The sequence below is a fragment of the Vombatus ursinus genome, unplaced genomic scaffold (genome assembly GCF_900497805.2).
Source record: "Vombatus ursinus unplaced genomic scaffold, bare-nosed wombat genome assembly UNPS02014962.1, whole genome shotgun sequence".
Taxonomy (NCBI): Eukaryota; Metazoa; Chordata; class Mammalia; order Diprotodontia; family Vombatidae; genus Vombatus; species Vombatus ursinus.
Window position 1 is genome coordinate 1,222,235 of NW_020954740.1, and position 21,788 is coordinate 1,244,022.

The 21,788-nt window shown below is 35.8% G+C and overlaps 1 protein-coding gene and 1 pseudogene across 3 annotated transcripts in view; one reads left to right on the forward strand and one right to left on the reverse strand.

Moving 5' to 3' along the window:
- POLA1 (DNA polymerase alpha 1, catalytic subunit) overlaps positions 1–21,788 on the forward strand; it is a 330,831-nt gene that overhangs the window by 44,961 nt on the left and 264,082 nt on the right. For all 3 annotated transcript variants that reach the window (XM_027845456.1, XM_027845457.1, XM_027845458.1), the window contains 2 exons: positions 5,405–5,554; positions 6,037–6,159. In XM_027845456.1, the coding sequence (XP_027701257.1) occupies positions 5,405–5,554; positions 6,037–6,159 (273 nt within the window). The remainder of the gene's footprint in view (positions 1–5,404; positions 5,555–6,036; positions 6,160–21,788) is intronic.
- On the reverse strand, positions 4,773–5,180 carry LOC114030596 (annotated as a pseudogene).

Consider the following 21,788-nt stretch of genomic DNA (forward strand, 5'->3'; position numbering starts at 1 on the left):
TGCTCTAATAAGCAAATAAAGAGAAGTTTTGAGGCTCACTTTTGTCACAGTCATCCCGAAGTAAAGGTTTATTCCTATATTGGGTAGTAAAAAGCAAGTGTGTTCCCTCCTTTCTATGTCTTAATGCTTTAAAATTGTTAGAAAAGTAATAACATTAATATTTATATAACACTTTAAGGTTTGCAAAAACCCTTTATATATATTATCTTATTTTGACATACACCTGGAACTCTAGGTTTTGTGCAGTGGGTAATAGAGATGTTGGGAAATAAAAGAATACAACACTTTACTTTTTATATAGAACCATATACAATAAATTCCCATTTATCCAGAGTGATCATTAGGAAATGTGGATTATTCTGGTTATTTAGATAGTCTGGTTCACTAAGAGTTGCCATATATACCAAGCATGGAGCATTGGTTTCTGGATGCACATACAATTCAAAACTCATAAGACAAAAAGCATTATCTTGCTTTGGTAATTAAGATTGTTCTTTAGAATTTTTCTATGTCATCTGTGTGAACAGCAAGGAAAGATCTAGGCCTTCTGATTAAGATCACTGAACACCTTCCTTCAACACTTGACTATTTTCATGCATTATTTTCTCCTTCTGTCTCAGAGGTGACATATTCCTTCTTTTTGCCAAAGCTTATCACTTTCTCTGTCTTTGATTTCATACCTTCCCACCTTTTGAGTACCTTATTCTTCTATGTATCTTTAATCTCTCCATCTCTGTTGCCTCCTTTGCTTTTGCCTGCAAATGTGTTTAGGATTCCCTGATCCTAGAACAGCCACCCCTGGACCCTCCTTTTACTTTAGGTTATGTTCCTGTCTTTTTCTTCTATGTCAGAACTTCTTGGACAAGTAGCCCATATGCAGTACCTCTTATTCTTCAACCCCTTGTAATTTGGTTTGCATTCATACTACTCTATAAAAACTGTTGTCTCAGAGTTCCCCACTGAACTCCCTATCAGCAGTCTCAAAGGTCTATTCTCATTTCTTATCCTTATTGAACTCTTGGCAACCTTTAACACTATTGACCACAGTCTTTTTCTGGATTTTTCTTTTTCTTTGACTCCCTAGGTAATTGTACTCTCCTCATTCTCTTGTCTCTCCAACTGCTTTTCTATATTGTTTACTGGTTACTCTTTACTAGTCCTTAATATCTCTGTTCTTCAAGCATTTGCTTTTGACTGTTATTCATCCCCCTCTCTCCCTCTTTAGGGTGACAGATTACCACTTCATACTATCTACAAGAGGAATCCACCTGGGTGGCTTAGCATGTCAAACTTGACATGTCCAAAATTATCTTTAATTTTTTTTCCCTTAAGACGACGACTTCTGATATCTCTGTTGGTCAGTGGCACTACTATTCACCTAGTCACCAACGTTGGAAATATTGATATTACCTTAGCCTTTTCTTTCTCCTTCACATCTTACATTCAACAAGTAGTAAAGCCCTGTTGATTCTACATCAGCAGCCTCTCTCCATTTGCAGGATTGCACCCCATTATACAAGGTCTCATCACCTGCCTAGGCTATTCCATTTGTCTCACGTTTCCACTCTTGTTCTTTCAGCCCATTCTTTACAGTGCTGCCTAATTGTGCCTGTGTGACCTTCCTTATACACAGATTTGTACATGTCTTTTCTCTCCTCAAAACCCTTTTGAGCCTCACTATTGCCTTCCCCCCCTTTTTAAAATGGATTTTTATTGATTTTTTTTTGTTTTCACATTGATGATATTTACTTCTGTATCTCTTCCTCTCTTAGAGATCCATCACTTATAACAACAATTTTTTTTTTAAAAAGCAGAAGAGGAAGAAAAGAAAAAAAACATTTAGCAAAATCAGTCAATATTTGAAAATATGTCACAATATATGCAGTATTCCACACTCATTGACTAACCACCTCTGCAAAAGAATGCGAGAAGGTACCTTCTCACATCTTCTTTGGGTCTTCTTTGGATTGTTCTTTGTAATTTTGACATTCATTCTATAGTTTTATGGTTGTTCTTTCCACTTACATTGTGGTAATTATTGTTGTATACAGTCAGTTCTGCTATAAGGTAACATTTATGTTCCTAAAAATCACTGTGCTCTACAGAATTGCATGATAAAAACCATAGGGCTCATAGAAAAAATGATGCAAAGAACACAACACTCACAAACTTTATCAGTGACACACAAAAAAGATAGGAACCTAATAAAAAATGGCGGCACAGTTTTATATATGTAAAATGCTTAAGAAATACATCAATGCTGCAATAAATAGTAACACTGTCTGTGGCTTCCGGCTGATAAATCATCTAATGGCCAAGGACAAGAGGTCAACCTAGGTTGGCTGCATGGAAATCCCTCATAAGCAGATACTTAATTCATGTTATGACAAAATCATTCCCCTAAATATCATTTGTATTGAAACAAATTCACGTTTTCATAACAAGTGTTATGGCAGAACTGACTATACTGTTTTCTTGACTGTCAGTTCATGGAAGTATTTCTCTGTTTCTCTGTATTCATTGTTTCCTAAAGCGTAGCAACATTCCATTGCATTCATGCGCCACAATTTGTTTAGCTGTTTCTCAATCAATAGCTCTCTGTTTTGTTTCTAGAACTTTTTGACCACAAAAACTGCTGCTATAAATATTTTGGTATATATGGGGACTTTTTTTTTTTTTCAATCATTGATCTCCTTGGGCCATGCGCCTAGCAGTGGAATCTCTAGGCCAAAGGGTATGGATATTTTAATCACTTTATCTGCCTAATTCCAAATCTTTATTGCTTTCTAAATAAAGCCCTGACACTTTAGGCATCATTTTAATTTTCTAACTTCTTGGCTCAGTATTCTCCTTTTATATGTGTTGTGCTCTAGCCAGACTTGCAAGCTGGACTGCTTGTCATTCTGTATACACATCCTACTGTGTTCCCTCCATTTGAGAATGCCTCCTCCACCCCCATGTTGACCTGTTGAAATTCTACCCATCTTTTAAAACCCAGATCAAATGCTATCTTTTCATGAAATCTTTTCTCCAACCCCAGTCAGTCTCTTCTCAGACCTCATATAACCCTTTGTTTATATTTTAGTGTCTGCTTATGCACTCAAATAATTTCATATCAGTTAATTGTTTATGTATTGTATTTGACTATTAGATTGTGAGTTTGATATGGGAGCTTATTTTTGTTAAGTTTTGTTTTTAAGACTGTGCCTTATTTAATTTTTGTATATCTCCCAGGACCTATCGTAGTGCTCTCTACATAATGGATGCTTAGTGAAAATATTTGATGAAGTTCAGCAAAAAAAAAAAAAAAAAAAAAAAAAAAGTCTGGTTATGTGAGTTTAGATTAATAATAATATAGTTTACTATAGTAGTTTGTATTAATATAAATAGTGGTTCACTATATATATTTGAGTTAGGCAATTGATATAAAAGAATCAGAGTTTAGTTTGAGGCTCTTCTTTCTAGATTTTCTGTTCCTCACTGCCATTGGAAAATGATAGGACCTTGTGAGAGTACAAAGATTATTCAGGTGTATGTAGCTTGTTGTCATTTTGTTGATATATAATATTCACAGACATGTAAACAGCTATGTTAGCTCACAACAAATTGGCAAATCCTGAGTTCTCTACGTCTTATGTGGTATGCATGGATTTGACGTTTTTTAAATCAGAGGGTTTATTGTTAATTCTGAGCTTTTGAAGGGGCAAATGTGCCCTTTTTCTAACATACTCTGCAGTATATTAGTATAATTAATGAACGCTGCAGAAAAAGTCTGTTTTCTTTGCTATAGATGTTAACAAGACTGCTGTTTGCATTTCTTAAATATTTTTATTCTTCTAGTGATTACAAAGTAACTTACAAATATAAAGTACTATATAAAAGATAAGGAATGCCTTTAACAATTAGAATTGTCATGACCCTTGAAAGTATATACATTCATAATTTTAAAAGAAATTTTAGCATATAGTTGAATTTTTACCCAAAACACAGTACTAGGTAAAGTTCTGAGTATTTTTCAATTCTATAATCTTTGTGGAAGGGCAAATGGTCTAAAACAGGTATTTTTAACATTTTTTGTATGTTGTGGACCCTCTTGGTATTCTATTGAAGCCTATGAGCCCCTTCTCAGAATAATGTTTTTAGTGTAAAATAAATAGAATTATAAAATAAACCCATTTTATTGAAATGCAGTTATCAAAAAAATACATATTTTTTAAGTTCACAGACCCTAGGTTAAGACCCTCTTATGTAAAATAGTATTTTTGAACATTTAATTTCCAAGCTCTTGTGACAGCTTTCATTTTCAAAGCAGGCTAGGAAAAGTGATAAGAGTTTCATGTTTATAGAAGAGGGCTTGGTTAACAGATTTCTTTTGTTTCATCTGTTTCAGAAATCATCAGGTTCTCATTGAGCCATAGTTTATCTTTAAATCTGGAGCTATCTACAGGGGGAAGTTAGGTGCTACCAGATGAGGATCAGAGTACAACTAGGAACAGAAGACGATAGTGAGAAGAATGTTTATGTATTAGCAGGGAGGGAAGAGGTTTTGCAAGATATCTGGGTCCAGCTTTGTAACTTCTATCTAGATGACCGTCTGTTCTTTCTTTAAGGAGTTTTGACATCTAGTTTGAAAAGAGAGACTTATTTTTCCCCAAGAGGTTCCCAGTTTTCTCTGATTGTCCTGACTTTGGGTCTCTCTTTCTCTCTCATTCTCTTCTTTTTTTTTTTAAGTAGTTGGAAGCTTTATTTAACACAAATAAAAATGTGCAAAGTATTTTACTCATTTTCTTCACTCCTCAGTCTAGCATTTGGATTGGTAATCTTGATGGCTAGCTGAGCTGCTCTCTCAATAATGACTTTCCGATTCTTGGAGAACACATTGTGAGCAATCTCGGCATAGTAAGATTTGTTGCACATCAGAAGCACTTCTAGCTCTTTGACACTGTGTGCCAAAAACAATCGATTTGGTAACATGTGTTTTGTCTTCTTAAAGATGCTTCCATAACCAATATTGGGCATTAAGATCTGGCACTTGAGTCTTTTCACATGCTGTTGTCAGTGCCTCTTGGTTTACTCCAGTTTCTCTTGATCTTGACATATCTGTCAGACTAGTGCTGGATGAACTTCTTGGTCCTCTTCTTGATGATTTTAGGCTTTACCAGAGGTCTGAGGACAGGCATGGTGCCAGTGGAGAGATAGCGGCCCCTCCATGGGAAGCGCCAACAGAAAGACCATTTTATCTCTTTTTAACATGAGATTGATAGTAATCATGAATATAATTTTAACATTTTATAATTTAAAAAATTAAATATGGTCTTATTGAATATCTTAGACATTATTATACCAAAAAAGAGGTAGTTTTATTTTAGATATGAATTTTTCCAAAAAATGTATCATTTGGCAGGATGAAGAACAAGAAGATATTCCTGATTTGCCGGATCCAGATTTAGAAATGGGCATTTTACCCAAAGAAATCAGGAAACTGGTTGAGAGGAGAAAACAAGTCAAACAGCTCATGAAACAGCAAGATTTAAATTCAGACCTTGTTCTACAGGTACCACTTTTCAGCAAGAAATATTTCAGCAAGTTCTCAGCTTAGCTTATGGAATTATAATGGTTTTAGGTATAAGGGTATTTTGAGTCTTCATCGACTTAGTATACATGATGAAGTTGCCTGTTGACAGAGTCAAATGCAAGAATGAACAGACAGGTTCCGGTAACTTAAGATGAAGATATCTTGACATTCCCTCTTTTGTGAAAGTGAGGTTGCTTGGCCAAGGTTGCTACTAGGCATCTAGGATTCTGTTGAATTTTGGGAGGCTTCTACTTATTGATGCTTCTAGATCGAGGTGGGGAATTGAGTGGTTGAAAGTGTTAAAATTTTTTATGTGTATGTTGGAAGGCAATGGAAAGATGTCTGTCCCCTTTTTATTGGTAACCCAAGATGTGAGCTAACCTAGTTGTTTACATGTTTGTGAATATTAGGTATCAACAACTTCTGATTTCTTTCTTTTTGGCCATGTTGCAACCTTGCAGTATGACATTAGACAGAAGGCTTTGAAGCTCACAGCAAACAGTATGTACGGCTGTCTTGGATTTTCCTATAGCAGATTTTATGCCAAACCATTAGCTGCTTTGGTGACATACAAAGGAAGGGAGGTAAGTAATCTTAACATCTTTGAAAGTGGGAATTTTTCAACTATTCCTTATGGTCAAATAGGAGAATAGTGTTGTTTACATGTTTTATTAATGTTTTTTAATTGAATTGAATTGTGCAGCTTCAAGTTCCTATTAGAATAACTTCGAGATTTTAAGAAGGTTAGTGGGATTAAGAAAACAAATGGAATTATTACTGGTTACCAGACACTAAGAAGTTTAGGATAGGCATTCATTAAAGTATGGGCTTCATCTGCACTCGTACTTTATACTGTCTTTCATTAGTTTCCCCCAAATGCTAAAGGATTGTGGTTATTTTTTTTTTTTTTTGGAAGAAAATCTTATGTTGGCTTGTAGAGATGCATTGGCTCAGTCTTAAGAAAAATGAATAAGCATGATGGGTCCTCTCTTGGGATACTGTGCTTGAAAGATACAGAGATCAAATGTTCAAACATGTAGTAATGCCCATCAGCTTACATGTCTGTATCCTAGTCCTGGGTTGGGATGTGCTTTAAAGAATTGCAGTCCTGAAATTTTCTCGCCTCTCAGTTATAGACAGCCATCCCATCTTGTTTGGGTAGGATTGGGTAGAATGCTTATCTGAAGATGTAGGCTTTTCCTTAAAGGTGATGATGGAAATGGGTGTTTTAGAGGCTTTTGGAAGGAGAGGATAATTTTGGTTTCTTATGTTAAGTTTACTTTAGAATTATTCAGATTTTATTTCTGTGCATGCATCCAGCAGCTTCTGATGGAATACCATCTTATTTTTGTATTTAGGAAATGCACTCACTATGCCCCAACTGGGTGATAATACATAGGTTGACTATTGAGATCGGATCAAGGTTACTCTTAAGTTTCTCATGAGAGGCAATAGTTGACAATTTACTCCCTTGGAGAGTGCCTCTTGCTCTTGGGAAATCCCTGTAGTTACATTTTCATCATTGGCTCAGAAACCTGCAAGCTGAACAGGGCACTGTGGATAATGATAAGCCCCAAATCTGACCAGTGTTTCCCCCTCCCCCCCAAATCTATTATGTTTTAAGGACTGCATTTCTTATTGAGCTGGATTTAATAGGCAGGTTAACTGCAATTTTCATTTCTCCTAGAAAATAGAACAAAACCAAAACCCAAATTATTTAAAAAATGTATTTCTCCCTTTTCTCCTTCCTACCTCCCCTCCTGAAAAATAATCCAATAAAGAGGCATCTAGAATGTCTTCATCCCTAACCATTTTGTGACTCAAATCCTTGGGTTCTGGCTTCCCTTGTACCTGGGATTACTATGCCCATATCAGCAACTGTTAGCAGGAGGAACTTGATTATAATTGTGGTTATTGGGAAATACTAATTATACAATTTTAGCCCTGGAAACTTTGCCATAGGAGGGAGTATCATTTAAAATCACATATAAGAAATATTAACTCAGTGTAATCCAATTATATTTTTTGATGATTTAATAAAAACATCACAAGCCAAAATGATTCTCATTCTGCCTTTGGTTTTGGTAATCTTAAGTGGTAATATTAGACTACTGATTAGAGATTTGTGATTTGGAAATTCTCTTAGGTTGTCATTAAGGGAAAGGAGAGCATCACCAAATGCTAGCCAGTTTGGATAATGTTTGGTTATAATACAATACCTTTATAGTGAAGCACACCTCTTTTTAATGTACATACTCTTCAACAATATTTTTATTTGAAGAACGTAGAAGTTTTTAAATCTTAAAAGCAGTGATAGCATGAATTATTTCAAGGTTTACATTAAAATAAATTGGGAGAACACATTTTAGTATGTTATGATACCAGAATGATACTTTAGAGTGTAGAGTTTGCATTAAAATACAACTTGACATTTACTCTGGGGAGGGCTAGAAATTTGTGTTCTTTTCAGTACTTCACAGGCTATTTTATACATGCTCATTAATTTTATTAGAAAGATGCAGGTTTAGATTTAATGACCTAATAATTTCTGTAATCAGGTATGTTGTGGGCTTAATGGAGACTCCGCATAATTACTAATTGTACTTTTAAAGGTATGGTTATACTATAAAGGGCTGATGGTTTGTCAAATGGACATCAACATTACCTGTTTACAGATGTCATCCATCTTTCACCTTTTCTTGTTTATAATTTTGGTCTCTTAATAGTGAAGAAGCTAGTGTCGCTGGGGAATGTTGCATTTCCGTGAATTCATAGGATATGTTATTTAAGAGAAAGAAGATCGGTTTTTCCAGTGAGACAAGAATGAAATCTTTCTGTAAAAAAAAAAATCAAAATGCATCTCGGTATACAAACATAACAAATTATGCATATCTTCTTTCTTCTCAGAGAGAGAGAGTGGGTGCATGTCCCCATACTTTCAACAGCATGGATTTCACTTAGACATTCCTGTGCCATTAATGCAGGCTATCAATAGTGAAGTGACTAGTGTAGTAATTGAAGTTCTTGTTCACTAGATGGCGATAGATACCTTGTGATCATTAATCAATTAAGGTTTTTATTCTGTAAACAATAGTGACAATCATTTAGTGACCACTTATATGTCAAACGTCTTCCAGACTTTTTTTTTTAAAGATTTTTTAATCTGACAAAGACAGTGACTAAAACTGGTCTGAAAAATTTCAGTCTTGTAGTTATTGAATATTAAATAGCACTGTGAACCTAAGGACTGAAGTAGTTTCTGATTTGGAAGACTTAAAAATCCTTAGTTACAAGTTTTGTTGGGGCAAAAGCAGTTATTCTGATTTTATTATTAACTTAAATTCTCTTTTCAAGCTAAGTTATGCTTTAGATAGAATTTTGCAAATGCAGAATTGCCTTCATTAGAATAATTCCTTGATTTATTTTATTTAGGATCAGCAAATATGATCAGATACTTCTGAAGAGTAGTAGACTGTTAAGGTGAAAAAATTTGAAATTTTAATGCCATGTTTATATATCTGCACCCCATTGTTTTGGCACTAAGGAGTTTTGCTGTACAATTGAAAATGTCATGAAAATTCTTTTATTTAGCATCAGTGTTTTGACTTAGAGCAGGAGTTCTTAATCTAGAACATTTTTAATGTTTTTTAAAAAACATTATTACCTGAATTCTAATATAACTGGTTTCCTTTGGAATTTTATATATTGTATTTTGTACATTTAAAGACATTATTCTGAGAAGGGGGTCCATAGGCTTGAACAGACTACTGAAGGGGTGCATAACACAAGGAAGATTAAGAGCCATTGACTTAGAGGAATCAATAATCAACAGAACTGCAAGTCTTTTTTTGTGTGGGGGGAGGGAGGGGAAGGTGATAGGGCTGTGATCTATACTTTCTGTTACGTTTATTACCTTGGAAAAATATTGATTCTTGGACTAGGGAACTGATTCTTAACAGCATTCTTTCAGTCGAAAAATATATCATAATGTTCAAGTATAGAGTTATTCTGAAGCCTACTGACTTTGCATCTCATACATTTTCATTTTCTTTGCAGTTGCCTGAAATAAGTCTTTGCCAGCCTCTTTGCCAGTCTGGTTCTTGATTGTGTGCCTTTGTGCTACTTGTAATACAGTGTGCATGTGGAAAAAATGCCCAGCTCATTGCATATAAAAACATTCAAAGATGGGCAGAGCTTTTTGAACATTTTCATGAGTGTGTTAAAGTAATTTAAAAGACATAGTAACAGGTGGGTCTGACCACTGCTGTTAACTGTGGTTAAAAAAAAAGTTAGTGTTGGTGAGAAGCAACTTTTTTTTAGTATATATGGAAACTGGGTGGTAAAGTAGAAAAGGCTGTGGGCTCAGAAATCAGAAGACTTAGTTTCTTTGTCAGTAAAATAGGGATAATAATTTTTAGAGTGTATTATAGTGGATAGAGGAGGGGCTTTGGAGTTAGGAAGCCCTGTCTCTGGCACATACTGATTTTATGACTTTGAGCAATTCACTTAGCCTCTTAGTGCCCCAGGGAAAGACTATAAATTGTGAGATAATGATGATCTGCCTTGTGGGAGGGGAGTTTCCAACTCAGGGTTCACTATAATGATGAAATCCAGGCTGCAGAGAGAGCTGACCCTAACTCACAGGGCTGTTGCGAAGAAAGTGCTTTGTAAGTTACAAAGTACTAGAGGTATAAGGAGTTTTTTCTGTTGATGTGTAATAGAGGAGAGATGCCCATTTTGAAATTCAGAATCTTTTTTCTTTTGATATATTTTAGCACATGTGTACTGGGATTAATTTACAAAAATAATTTAAAATTCTCTTCTTAGTGTTGCTGGAATAACATGATATATGTATTGTATGATTTCCTAAGACACTTTTTTACTTTTTGAAGATTTTATAGCTCACCCTTGCTCGTTTGTATTCACCAGATTGACTTTCTTTTAATCAGAAAGTAGGCTTTATTTCTCTTTTTAAATAGACACATTTCTCTCTATGAAAAAACCCAAATTGTAGTTGGCTTGGTAAATTTTAAGAGGTCTGGACTATTTTTTATGCCATTTTTAGTAGTCCAAGATGGACAAACGTTTTTGGCTTCAGTTTTCATCTTTTTGCTATACGTTTTCAGTTTACCTTCAAATAAAGTGTCTTAAATATTATAGTCTCCAACTTCAGTTGAACATGGAGGGAGTTGTCAATACTTAGCTCCCATTGCCTTCATAGTCTGTTTTGAGTTCTGGGACTGCATCCTTACTGTGAACTGCTGCCATGGCAGTGTCTCCACGTATGTGTGGATAGATTGTTATGAGGTTCTCTTACCAGAGAGTAAGTTTTGCATTGTGGATAAATTTGTGTGTGAGGATAGTGAGGTCATAAGTTAATTCTTCCAAGAAATGATTCCAATATAAATGGTTTGTTTTTGTTCAGAGATGATGGTGACGCTACCGGGTATCATAAGTGTAGGTCCTAGACTCTAGTAGAATTCATTGGAAGCATTAAATAGCAAGCTATATCACTTTTATCATGGGGGTAGCTAGGTGGTACAGTGAATAGAGCACTGGGCCTGGATGCAGGAAGATCTGAATTCAAATCCAGCCTCATACACTTACTTGCTGTGTGACTTGGGCAGATAAGCTCTGTTTGCTCATCTGTAAAATGGGGATAACACCACCTAATTCCTAGGATTGTTGTGAGGATCAAATGAGATAATAATTGTAAAGTGCTTAGCACAGTGCCTGGCACATAGTCAGTGCCATGTAAATGTTAGCTATTATTATCATTGTTGTTGTTATCATTATTGGAGAGGCCAATGATCTTACCTTTAGTTAGAAGCATAGAAATATACACATGTGCATAAAATATGCTATATCTTGATGACTTCTTAAAGTTGATAGTATTAGTATGAATCTTCAGTAAAGAAAACAATCAGTGATTTTGTTTACAATCTTTTTGTTTTTAAGCTGAAAGAGTACTTAAAAGATAATCTGTGTCATCTCCCACATTAAAACTGAGGTCCCTGGTTAAAGTAACACAGATTCTAAGGGGCAGAGTTGGGTTTCAGATGCATAGCTTTTGATTCCAGTTCCATTGCTCTTTCCACCAAAGAGTTAATAGGGAAGGGCAGGGTAACTAATACAAGTTCTTTATTACAGAATATTTAAAAAGAAAGGCATTTTTATTACTATAAGTATCTAGATTTACTTTTTATACTTAAAAGTAATGATTCCATTTATTTCCAAATATCATATAACTGATACTTTTCATCTATTCAGGTTTGGATTTAAAGATAAATTATAATTAATGAGGTTTTTTTGTTGTATCAACAATGAATGTAACGTTCTTGCTTTTTGGAAGCAGTTATACAAAGCACATTGGATACATAAAGTTTTGCAAAAATTATTTTTAATTTTCTTGAAAAAAATCTATTAATGCCATTCTTCATAAAACAAATGATAAAGGTGTAAATCTTCAAGTTCTAATACTTAGTATTAGAATTTTAAACAAAATGACAATTTGTCCTCTTCACTCTCTGTGTGTGTTTGCTTAATTTATAGGTTAAGTACTTTTTCTTGTTTTTTTAATGATTTTTACGATCCTACCCTTAGTAAGGTTTCAGTGTCTGGTTCTCAGACTTTTATCTCTTGCAGTGCGCTACAGGCATTCAGTATTTTACAAAAATTATTCAAAGAGAGCTTTAATCTTCAGGCTGTTTTCTAGTTGTCAAGAATAACTAAAAGATTTGTAGAGCAATGAAAATTAAACTTTGAAACTTTATAGAACCCATTTTATGCCAAGCTTTCTTTTCTTTTTGTCTTCCTTTCTGCTTCACTTTTTTTGTGGTGGAGGAGATTGGAAACTGAATATTTTCCTCTTGGAATACCATATGTTAACTTAGGCTGTTGGGAATGGAGCAGAGGATGGTGAAGTGAACCCTGACAGATTGACATTGTGTCAGAGCTGTTGAGCACCGCTGTGGCAGATCAAGTCTTATCAGCGTGCTTCTGTTTTATATTAATTGAATCCAGGAAAACTTTTTTCTCCCAAACTCTTACCAGAACAAGTGACTTTCTGTTAAACTAGAGTTCATTCTGTTTTCAGTCAGCATCTATATGAAAATTATATATAAATGCACTTTGGTGTGTGTTTCTTTTTCACAAGCAACGTGTTATTTGACAGGTGTTCTAAAGCTTCTGACATTGGCAGTGATCCAAGATGACTGAGCAATGATTTAGAAACTGTCCTTCCTTCCTTGTTAAGAGATTGGGGGTGGAGGCAGTGGGGAGTGTGAAGTTATTAACTACTATTCACTAGTAGGCAGGTTGCATGAAAATCGGAATGAGAGCTAATTGCCTGAAACTTCAGACTATATGTATGTACGTGTAGCCTCCTGCCTGATAGCTCTCTGGAGGAAGGCAGAAAATCACATTGACTCCCAACCTTTCCTCCCGCCCCCCCCATTTCTTTTATCCTTTTACAGAATGCATTGTCAGAAGTAACAAAACGTTGACTTCTGAATTGTCCTAAAGTGCATTTGGTTTGGGAGAATTGAATCACTATATTATAATCATGCATGATTAACCCAACCAATTAACAAGTAATTTGATAGGTTTCACGCACGTGTGTGCGCACATGTGTGTGTGTGTGTGTGTGTGTGTGTTTGGGGTTTTTTTGAAGTTATAGGACATGGCCATCTTGAAGATGATTTTTGGGGGGGTGAGTTTGGGTACCTACAAAAGGATCATAAACTGTATTTTTTAAAAAACTAAAATAACTTCTAATTGCTCTAGTAATGATTTATAATTGTGTATGCATCCTGGATAGAAAGCTGATTTTGGAGTGAGTAAGACCTGAGTTTAAGTCCCACCTATGACAAGGATGATACTGGGAAAGATACTTAACCTTTTAGTGCTCCAGGCATCTGGGATTTTACTCTCTTGAAGTTCCCTATCCCATAGGCTTGTACCAGTATAAAAAAAGACAGCTATGTGAACGAAGTAAACCAAAGTGCTCTTTTATCTTCTTACAAATAATAAACTCTTGGTTTGCCATATTTTGGTTTTGATTTGATATAAGAGACTGTGAAAGTGGAATTCTCAATCTCCATTTCATTTGTCATGCTGTATTGTTGATGTACAAGGTTACTGGGTAGAACTGAGCCCTAAGTTGTTAGCAGTTATATCTCCCATGTAGCACTTAGTTTTGCCCACTTCTTGAGATAATCTATTATTTGTTAAACCCTGGACTCCATTTTCCCTGGGGTCAGAGAACCAATAAGAGCTACCACAAATACAAATGTAGAAAATATTTAATAAGTAGCCCCTGAGTGTAGGGTATGGTGCTAGGAGAGAGAAAAAGAGAGAGAGAGAGAGAGAGAGAAAGAGAAAATTTAGCTAAGACACAGTCTTTGCTCTCAAGTACCTTACTGTGTAGTAGTGTGATAAGACACCAAGATGATATAACAGAAGAGCAATAGAGTGCTGTGTTGGAGGGAAAGTAAGAAAGGGCTTCCTAGAGGAGGTACCAAAGGAAGGGAAGGAATTCAACAAGTAAAGGAGAAATTTAAGAGTTGGTTTGTCTTTCATGCTTTGCCTGATTCTTTCTCTTTTCTCTGTTCCCAAGTGAACTCCTCTTTCCTTACTGTATCCTTTTGGAAAAGCAGATCATCCTTTTGGTGAGCATCCTTGCTTGTCTGTGGCCCTGTCCTCAATCACTTTAAGCCCACAATTCTCTCACTGGCTCATACTTTGGCTGACCAAAGGCTTTTCTGACTCACCTCACCATGATTCATTTCTGGTCCTGCTACGATCTTAATTCATCATGCATTGGCTGACCATGGCTCTCATCTACTTCTGGGGTCTTTTTTGACTTTATTGTCACATCTGCAGTTGTTGAACTCCTGAGCTTTTGATAATACTCATACCAGCTTGTCTGCTCTAATTGAGCCTGGGACATCTGGGTGTTTTCCTAGAAATTGACTATGGTCCTTTTATTTTTCAGGTGGTGCTGGCCTAGCAGACTATCTATCCTGCTGTCACCAGCTATACTTAAGGATTGTGTCAGCTGACCTTGCTCTTATTGTTAAATTGCCTCTTCTGCCTGCTTCTTTAGGTTTGTATCAGTCTCATGGCCTGAGTTGCAGATGCTAGACCCCTCCTTGGTCCTCCTGCATAGGCCACCAAGTAGCAGGAGTAGGGTCAGAACTAGGGCAGATCTGACAAGTGGGGACTTCAGCTAGAAGCAGCATGGCAGGGGAGAGGAGGTTTAAGTCAAGACCTGTGATCACTGAGGACTAGCATTTTTCAGGATCAAAGTGCTGATGTAAATCTGAAGGGAGCAGTTTAATCACAAAGGGCAGAGCCATCTACTAATATCCTTTAACTTAAAATGAAAAGGAAAGTAAATATATGTTGTTATTTGTATAATCTGTTGGCTCAGGTAATAGAATGAGTGATATGAGGAATATTATAGCCTTAGAACATAGCCTTAAAATGAAATTAAATCTAAATGTTTTTGGTCTGAGGGTTTAAGGTGACTGTAAAAATTATGAGATTCTTTGAGCCATGTATGAAAATCAGATTTACCCTGCATGTAGTAAGTCCTTAGTAAGTGTTGAATTGAATTACTACTTAAGTGCAGTACTCCTTTTGAACCTTTTTTCTACCTGATCTAAGCTCAAGGGACTTGAATCCCTTCCTTAATATTGTCAATGTGTCCTTTAAAAAGTGTTCTTTATCTTTGGTCAAGTCTGTTGGCTTTCTTTAGGCCTGGGGCCGTTTATTGTAGGGGAAGATGCTTATATTACCTTCTTTTTGTGTATCATGATTCTCAAGGTACTGTGTGACCTTGTGTCTGTTGCCATTTTGGTAAATATTGTGTTAAATTACATCAGGCTGAGTTTAAATTGTGGGAGTTTTGGGGGGAGGGGGGCTATGGAAGAATGGTTTTATGTCTGTGTGTATGTTGGGAAGCTGCTTGATTTTATGCCAGAGATTCCTGAACCCGCTAGTAATAGTTTTAGAGATCTTGTTCCTTCTCTGAAAATTGGTGCCAATTTTGGGTCATGCAGCTGTCCCTGTTTGCTTTCAGTTATTAATTTTTGTGGTTGGAGTGATCCTTCCCCTCTTTTGAACTCTGGTGTATCCAAAAAAAAAATTTTGCCTCTGATAATGCCCTCACTCTCAAGAAGTCAAACAAAGTAAAATGTAACTGAAAAGTGGTTCTACCCTTGAGAAACTATGAAGACTTGTGCCATGTTTATGGTGAGTCTGTAGAATTGTCCTTTTCAGGGGTGAGATTTGATCTCTATAACTTTTGACTTTGCTGCTTTACATATAAAGGAAGAGCTGCTTTCCCAAGACAGGTGACCTTTTTTTTTTTAATTATAAGAAGCTTATATGACACATAAACCAATTTTATGTCATAAATATGGAATATTGATCGCTTGCCTGTATTTTTTTCTGATTTGTTTTTTGTGAAACTGCTGCTATAAACAAACACAGACTGCATTTTTTGACCGATGCAGTAGGGTGTGTCTTTGGATTGAATGAGGCTTAGGAAACTTAATAAGCTAAGGAACTATAAATAGTGTACATTGTTCTTAGGATTTCATCTGCTGTTTCTTTTTACTTGCTGAAGGAGTAGGGTATACGTTCTATTTAAGTTGAGCCACATGACATGATGCTTTGGACAGCCAGCATTTGAGTACTAAAAAATGTCAGTGTCTTCTAGGAATGTCCAGATATTGTGACCACTTGGTGTGGGGCAGAAAAAAGAATTTGTTCCCATAAGATTGGGCCTACGTGGCGAATATTTTCTTTAATTACTCGTTCCTGTGTAATAGCCAGAAATGCTTCTGATAATAGCTACTGAGTATGCACCATAGCAGGAAAAAGAAGATAAATGACATTGGCCATGACCTCAAGGGCATGGGCATAAACCTTAGGTAGTGAATCAAATGTAACATTAAGAAAACAGAAGGGAGAGGTCAGATCAATATGTTTATTTACCAGTAAGCAAGGGGAGTACTCATTTGTTTGTTTAAAAAATATTTCAGGACAGTTAACAGAGCATAATTTGTAGTAAAAAAATAAAACTCAGGCAAATCCATAGCAGTGCAAAATAGATTGGTTTCAACAACTATCAAGGAGAAAAAATGGATGAAAAGTGCACATCGCTTAGGTTATGTCATATAAATGAATGGGCAGATTATTGAGTTTAGATCATCAGTTAATATGTTTTGAACATTTGCCACAGTGAGACATTGAGTTGGGTCCTTAATAGAGTAAGAAGAAGAGATCAGATTGGATCATATTTAGGAGACTGCATAATGAATGTTTCCAAACTCATCAGTGCCTCAGAAGCCTAACTTTTTAAGAACTGGGATTTTCCTGGTTATACTATATAACTTCAAGTCGTGAAGCCACATTATTTGGATTATTCAAATTGCAGATTACTCAGTGGTAGATGTAAAATTGAAGCATATTACTAGCAATAACTTCATGGTCAGTGAGAATTTATTTAGTACTTACTGTGTAGGAGACCCTGTGCCAAGTACTGGGGATACAAAGAAAGGCAAAAACACAAGCCTTGCTTTCAAGGACCTCACATTTTGTTGGGGGAGACAAGATGCAAATAAGTATACACTTACACGATTTATTCAGGGTGAATGTGAGATAATCTCAAAAGGAAGGAAGGCAGTAGGAATGGGGGGATCATGAAAGATCTGTTGCAGAATGTAGGATTCGAGCTAAGACTTGAAGTAAACTAGGGAAGGCAGGAGGTAGAGGTGAAGAAGGAGAGCATTCCACACAGGGCGGACAACTGATAGACAGGTATAGAAGATGGTATCGTATGTACACAATACAATCCAGTGTGCCTCTAGATGGCAGGGTTTGGGGAAGGGGGGAGGGAGAATGTATAAAAAATTGTGTAATGAATATTAAGGATCTGTAGGGGTGAGGAACCTGTGGCCTTAAGGTCACATGTGGCTCTCTAAATCTTCGGGTGTGACCTTTTGACTGAGTGCAACTTTTACAGAACAAACCCTTTTATTAAGGGGATTTGTTCTATGAAGTTTGGATTCAATTAAAGGGCCGCACTTGAGGACCTAGGATCCCCACCCCTGAAAAAGGTTGTGGGCTAAAGGATGTATCAAGAATATAAACTAAGTGCTATTGTATTGATTTGTCACCAAGAAATAAAAAGAAATGTAGGAAGGCATCTTTTGTGATTTATAGAAAAATATGGACAGGAATAACATAGATTGAAAAGATGTGGAGGGGTTGCAATTTTTGCATTTGAAGGGTGTCCCTGTCGATGAAATCCTGAAGCCATTCAAGTATTGAAACATGTTTTTGTGTCTGGTTCCAAGAAAACTTTAGTGGTCCAAGGAGAAAACTTGTAACAACCATCTTTTGCTTTTCTTCATTCCAAAATTGTCTTCTCAACACCATACCACATACCTTCTCTCCTCTTTCCTTAACTTCATGATTATAATACTTATCCTTAACATAAACTTTTCTACTTTAGTAAAGCTAATCTTTGCTCTTTTCCTCATGTTGTAATCACTCCCATTTGCTTTTGTAAATGTCATTTCTTCTATTCTCTACCAATAAAATCATCCCCCAAACTCACCAACCCCATGATGTCTATTCACATCTCTACCTAATCACTCTTTGAGTACTTATTACTTCAATTTGTATTTCTTTTAATTTGTACTAATTGATATGTTGCTCTGTAAACATATTCATTTGTTTCATAAGCATGTGTTTTCAGTTTTCCTAAGCAGATTATAAAGCAAAGATTCTCTCTTTTGTATATGCTGATGGCATCTAGTACAGTGTATTTCCTTGTCAGAAAGGGTTTACTGGATAAGTATGTTGGAAAAATACTGTAAACATATAGTATACCTTGGTTTCAGCAAAGCATTTGATTAAAAGCTATATTAGAAAAGCTATGTTAGAAGCCAATCAGTTGAAGAAACAGAGGTTGGAAGATTTTTTTTCTCCTGGAGGAAAGAAAATTTTTGAAGGACATGATTATGATCTTCAGATATTTGAGATATTGTCACAGAGAGGAATAATTAGGCTTATTTTGCTTGGCCCTAAAGGGTAGAACTGGATCCCTGGGTAGAACTCAAAGAGATACAGATTTGGACTCAAAAGTCTTTGTTGGTAATCTGTTGTGGGATAGTTAGCCCTACCATTTATCTTTCTGCTGCACTTTGTGGAGCTCACAACCTTAATTCTTCGGAGACTATGGTATTCTTTGTTTTATGCCAATTTAGTATTTCTAGACGACTACTGATATTTTTTAAAGTGGCATTTTGTTTCAGTGAGAAGCTTAGGTTCATTTAAAACACTGAGCAATTTGCGAAATGCAGTCCACTTCATTCTCTTTCTCTGAGCCAATTTTTGATCTGTCTGCAGTCTGCTCAAGATATAGACACTGGTGGACCAGCATTTTGGATTCTCTGTACACCTGCATATTATAGTCAGGACAATAGTCATTCTTCATCCACTTGATTGTTCCTGAGTACATAATTAGGCCAAGTGATTATAAATATCATTTAGAGCTCTGCAGTTTCTTGGGGCTTGATGCAGTTAGCATGGTGTCAGGTTCTTGTAAACAGGAACATATGATAATCTACAAGGAATCTCTGCCTTGCATTTTTTTCCCACTCCCCAGATTTTGAATTTAGTTTTCAGCTTTTTGGAGATTGGTGAAAACTAATTTAACATTTTACAGATACAACAATTAGTAATAGAGATGATTAGATTTGGAGAGTGATGGAGTCAAAAGTTAAAGCTTAAGAAAATGGAGTAAATTTTAAATCGAATGTACTTCCTGTCCAGATTTATTGGTAGTTGATGACATGAGCCCACATTTAATGATTTTTTTTTAGTGAAAAAAAACAATTGTCAGCAATGTTGGCTTTTTCTCAAGTCTCTTATTTGGGTGTTTTATTTTCAAAGGCACTGTTTTCTAGGCATCTGAAAATATGGAATTAAATCTATTTGTTGGCAACCTGTAGGATTTTCTTTATGACAGTACTTTCAGTATGTAGAAGTGATATACCAGAAACATATTAAGGATTATCTGAAGTCAGAGGTAGTAGGCCTTTTAAAAACTTAAAAAAAACCAAACTATCATTAGTTTGAACATTCCTTGAGTAATTGACATCACCAATTCTTCGCAAGTTATCTTCAGGTTTTATCAAGCTTCTTTTCTCTTCTTCATTATAAACTCTTGTTATGACCTTTTATTGCTGAAACACTGAATCCATAGACAAAAAAAGGAAAGAGACCTCTGCTGTGAAAGCAGATTTACACTTCCTATCTTTTTTTTCCCCTGCTGTTCCATTATCATAAAACCTGAAATTGCTGTTGATGCCTCCAGGTTCTTGACTATTTGTTTTAATGCATATCATAGGATTTGAAGTGGGAAGGTACCTTAAAGATCATTCAGTTCAACTCTTCCACTTTATAGGAGAAAGAATTGAGGACTCCAGAGGTAATGTGACTTGGCTAAGTTTGCTTAGGTAGAAAGAAGAATCACACCCAGGCGTTTTGACTAGAAATTCAGTTAAAGTGCTATTTCTACTGTGTTTTGTCATTGCATTTCCCTAATATGAATATATTTTGTTGGGGGGGGCGAGAGAGAGAATGAAAGAGAGAGCAAAAAAATCATTAAATTGTATGCAAACTTGTGTCTTTTCAAATTAGATATTTTAAAAGCATATTAAGGACTTGACATAAAGAAACCCTACAGGAATAGTCATCTAATTAGACGTGAAATCCTATACTAATTTGAACAATTATTCCTAATATATCTGTTTTCCAAGTTTGAATTTCTTAGTATGGTATACCTAATTGAACTCTAACTTTGATTGTGTCTTACAGTGGATTATGTGCTTAGAGATCTGATTTCTAACCTTCACCTCTTTATATCAAGTGCAAGACCAAATTGACCAGAATTCAGACCAGTGAATCTTTCCTAACCTTCTTCTAGGTGCTGCTTTTGCCATAGGGGTCCTTATGCTATTAACTACTGTCTTGATTTGGAACAGCTTTGACCTCATCCTTTTAGTAAGAAAACATGCAACTCTGTGATTCATGAAAAAGTATTAAGTGCCTGTTGTGCTCTAGAGGAGATATTTCTTGCTATCCCAAAGCTTACAGTCTATTAATATCTAGTTATCTACTAATCATCCTAGTTTTGTTCATATTTATTGTAGGTCCTTTATTGTACAGTTAGGACTTTGAAGTCTACTTTTTTTTTTGAACACAGATAATAGGGAATTTGAGTGGATGTTCATTTCTTGATTACAATTAGCATGGTGTGGGAAAGAGCACTGGTTTTGGAAGCAGAGGCTCCCAGTTCAAATTCTGAGTCACCTACACGACCTTGAACAAGTCAGTTAATGTCCTCTGAGTCTCAGTTTCTTCATCTGTAAAATAAGAGGGGAGAACTAATGACCTCTAAGGTTTCTTTTAGTTTTGAGTCTATGATGTTATGAAAAAGTACGTGTAAAGCATTTTGTAGATCTTGAAGTACTGTATTACTTAACTCTTACTAACTCCTTTTGAAATCGTCCTTCTCCATGGCTTGAGAAATGGAGCAAGAAAGAAAGAGGTTTGAGAGGAATGGATAAGACAGGAGAAGAGAGAAAGTTGATGATGAAGACTTGCCTTCCTACACACTAGTGCTGTGTTTGTGGGGTGCAGTAATGGTAATGGGAGCAGTCATAATTGAGCCGGTGACATTAGGTCCTGGCGTGGCACCACAGCATGTCTTTGAATAGTTAGCACTAGGTGACACACCACTTTTTGGAAAGATGAAGGTCAGAAATTGTTTGTCTTGAGCAGAATGAACAAATGCATTCAGAAAATGTATTCAGCAGTCTGTAGTTGATGAACAGAAACTAATGTTCATGTAAGACAACCCCTTCTCTAACTTTTATTTACCAATCATAATGAAAGGAAAAAATAGCCTATTTTTAGACTAAGCCTCCCATTATATGAACCAGGAAGATAATGAATTGGGACCTGATACAACAGAGCAGAGTGACGCAAGTTTATGCACTAAAATTCTAAGACATTCACTGACTTTTTAGGATTCTGCACATTGAATATTAAGCTACTGAAGTGTTTGTTGCCCGGAAACAGTGCTTCATTCTCTTATGTGTGGTGTAATGAAATGAACCTGTGTTGTAAT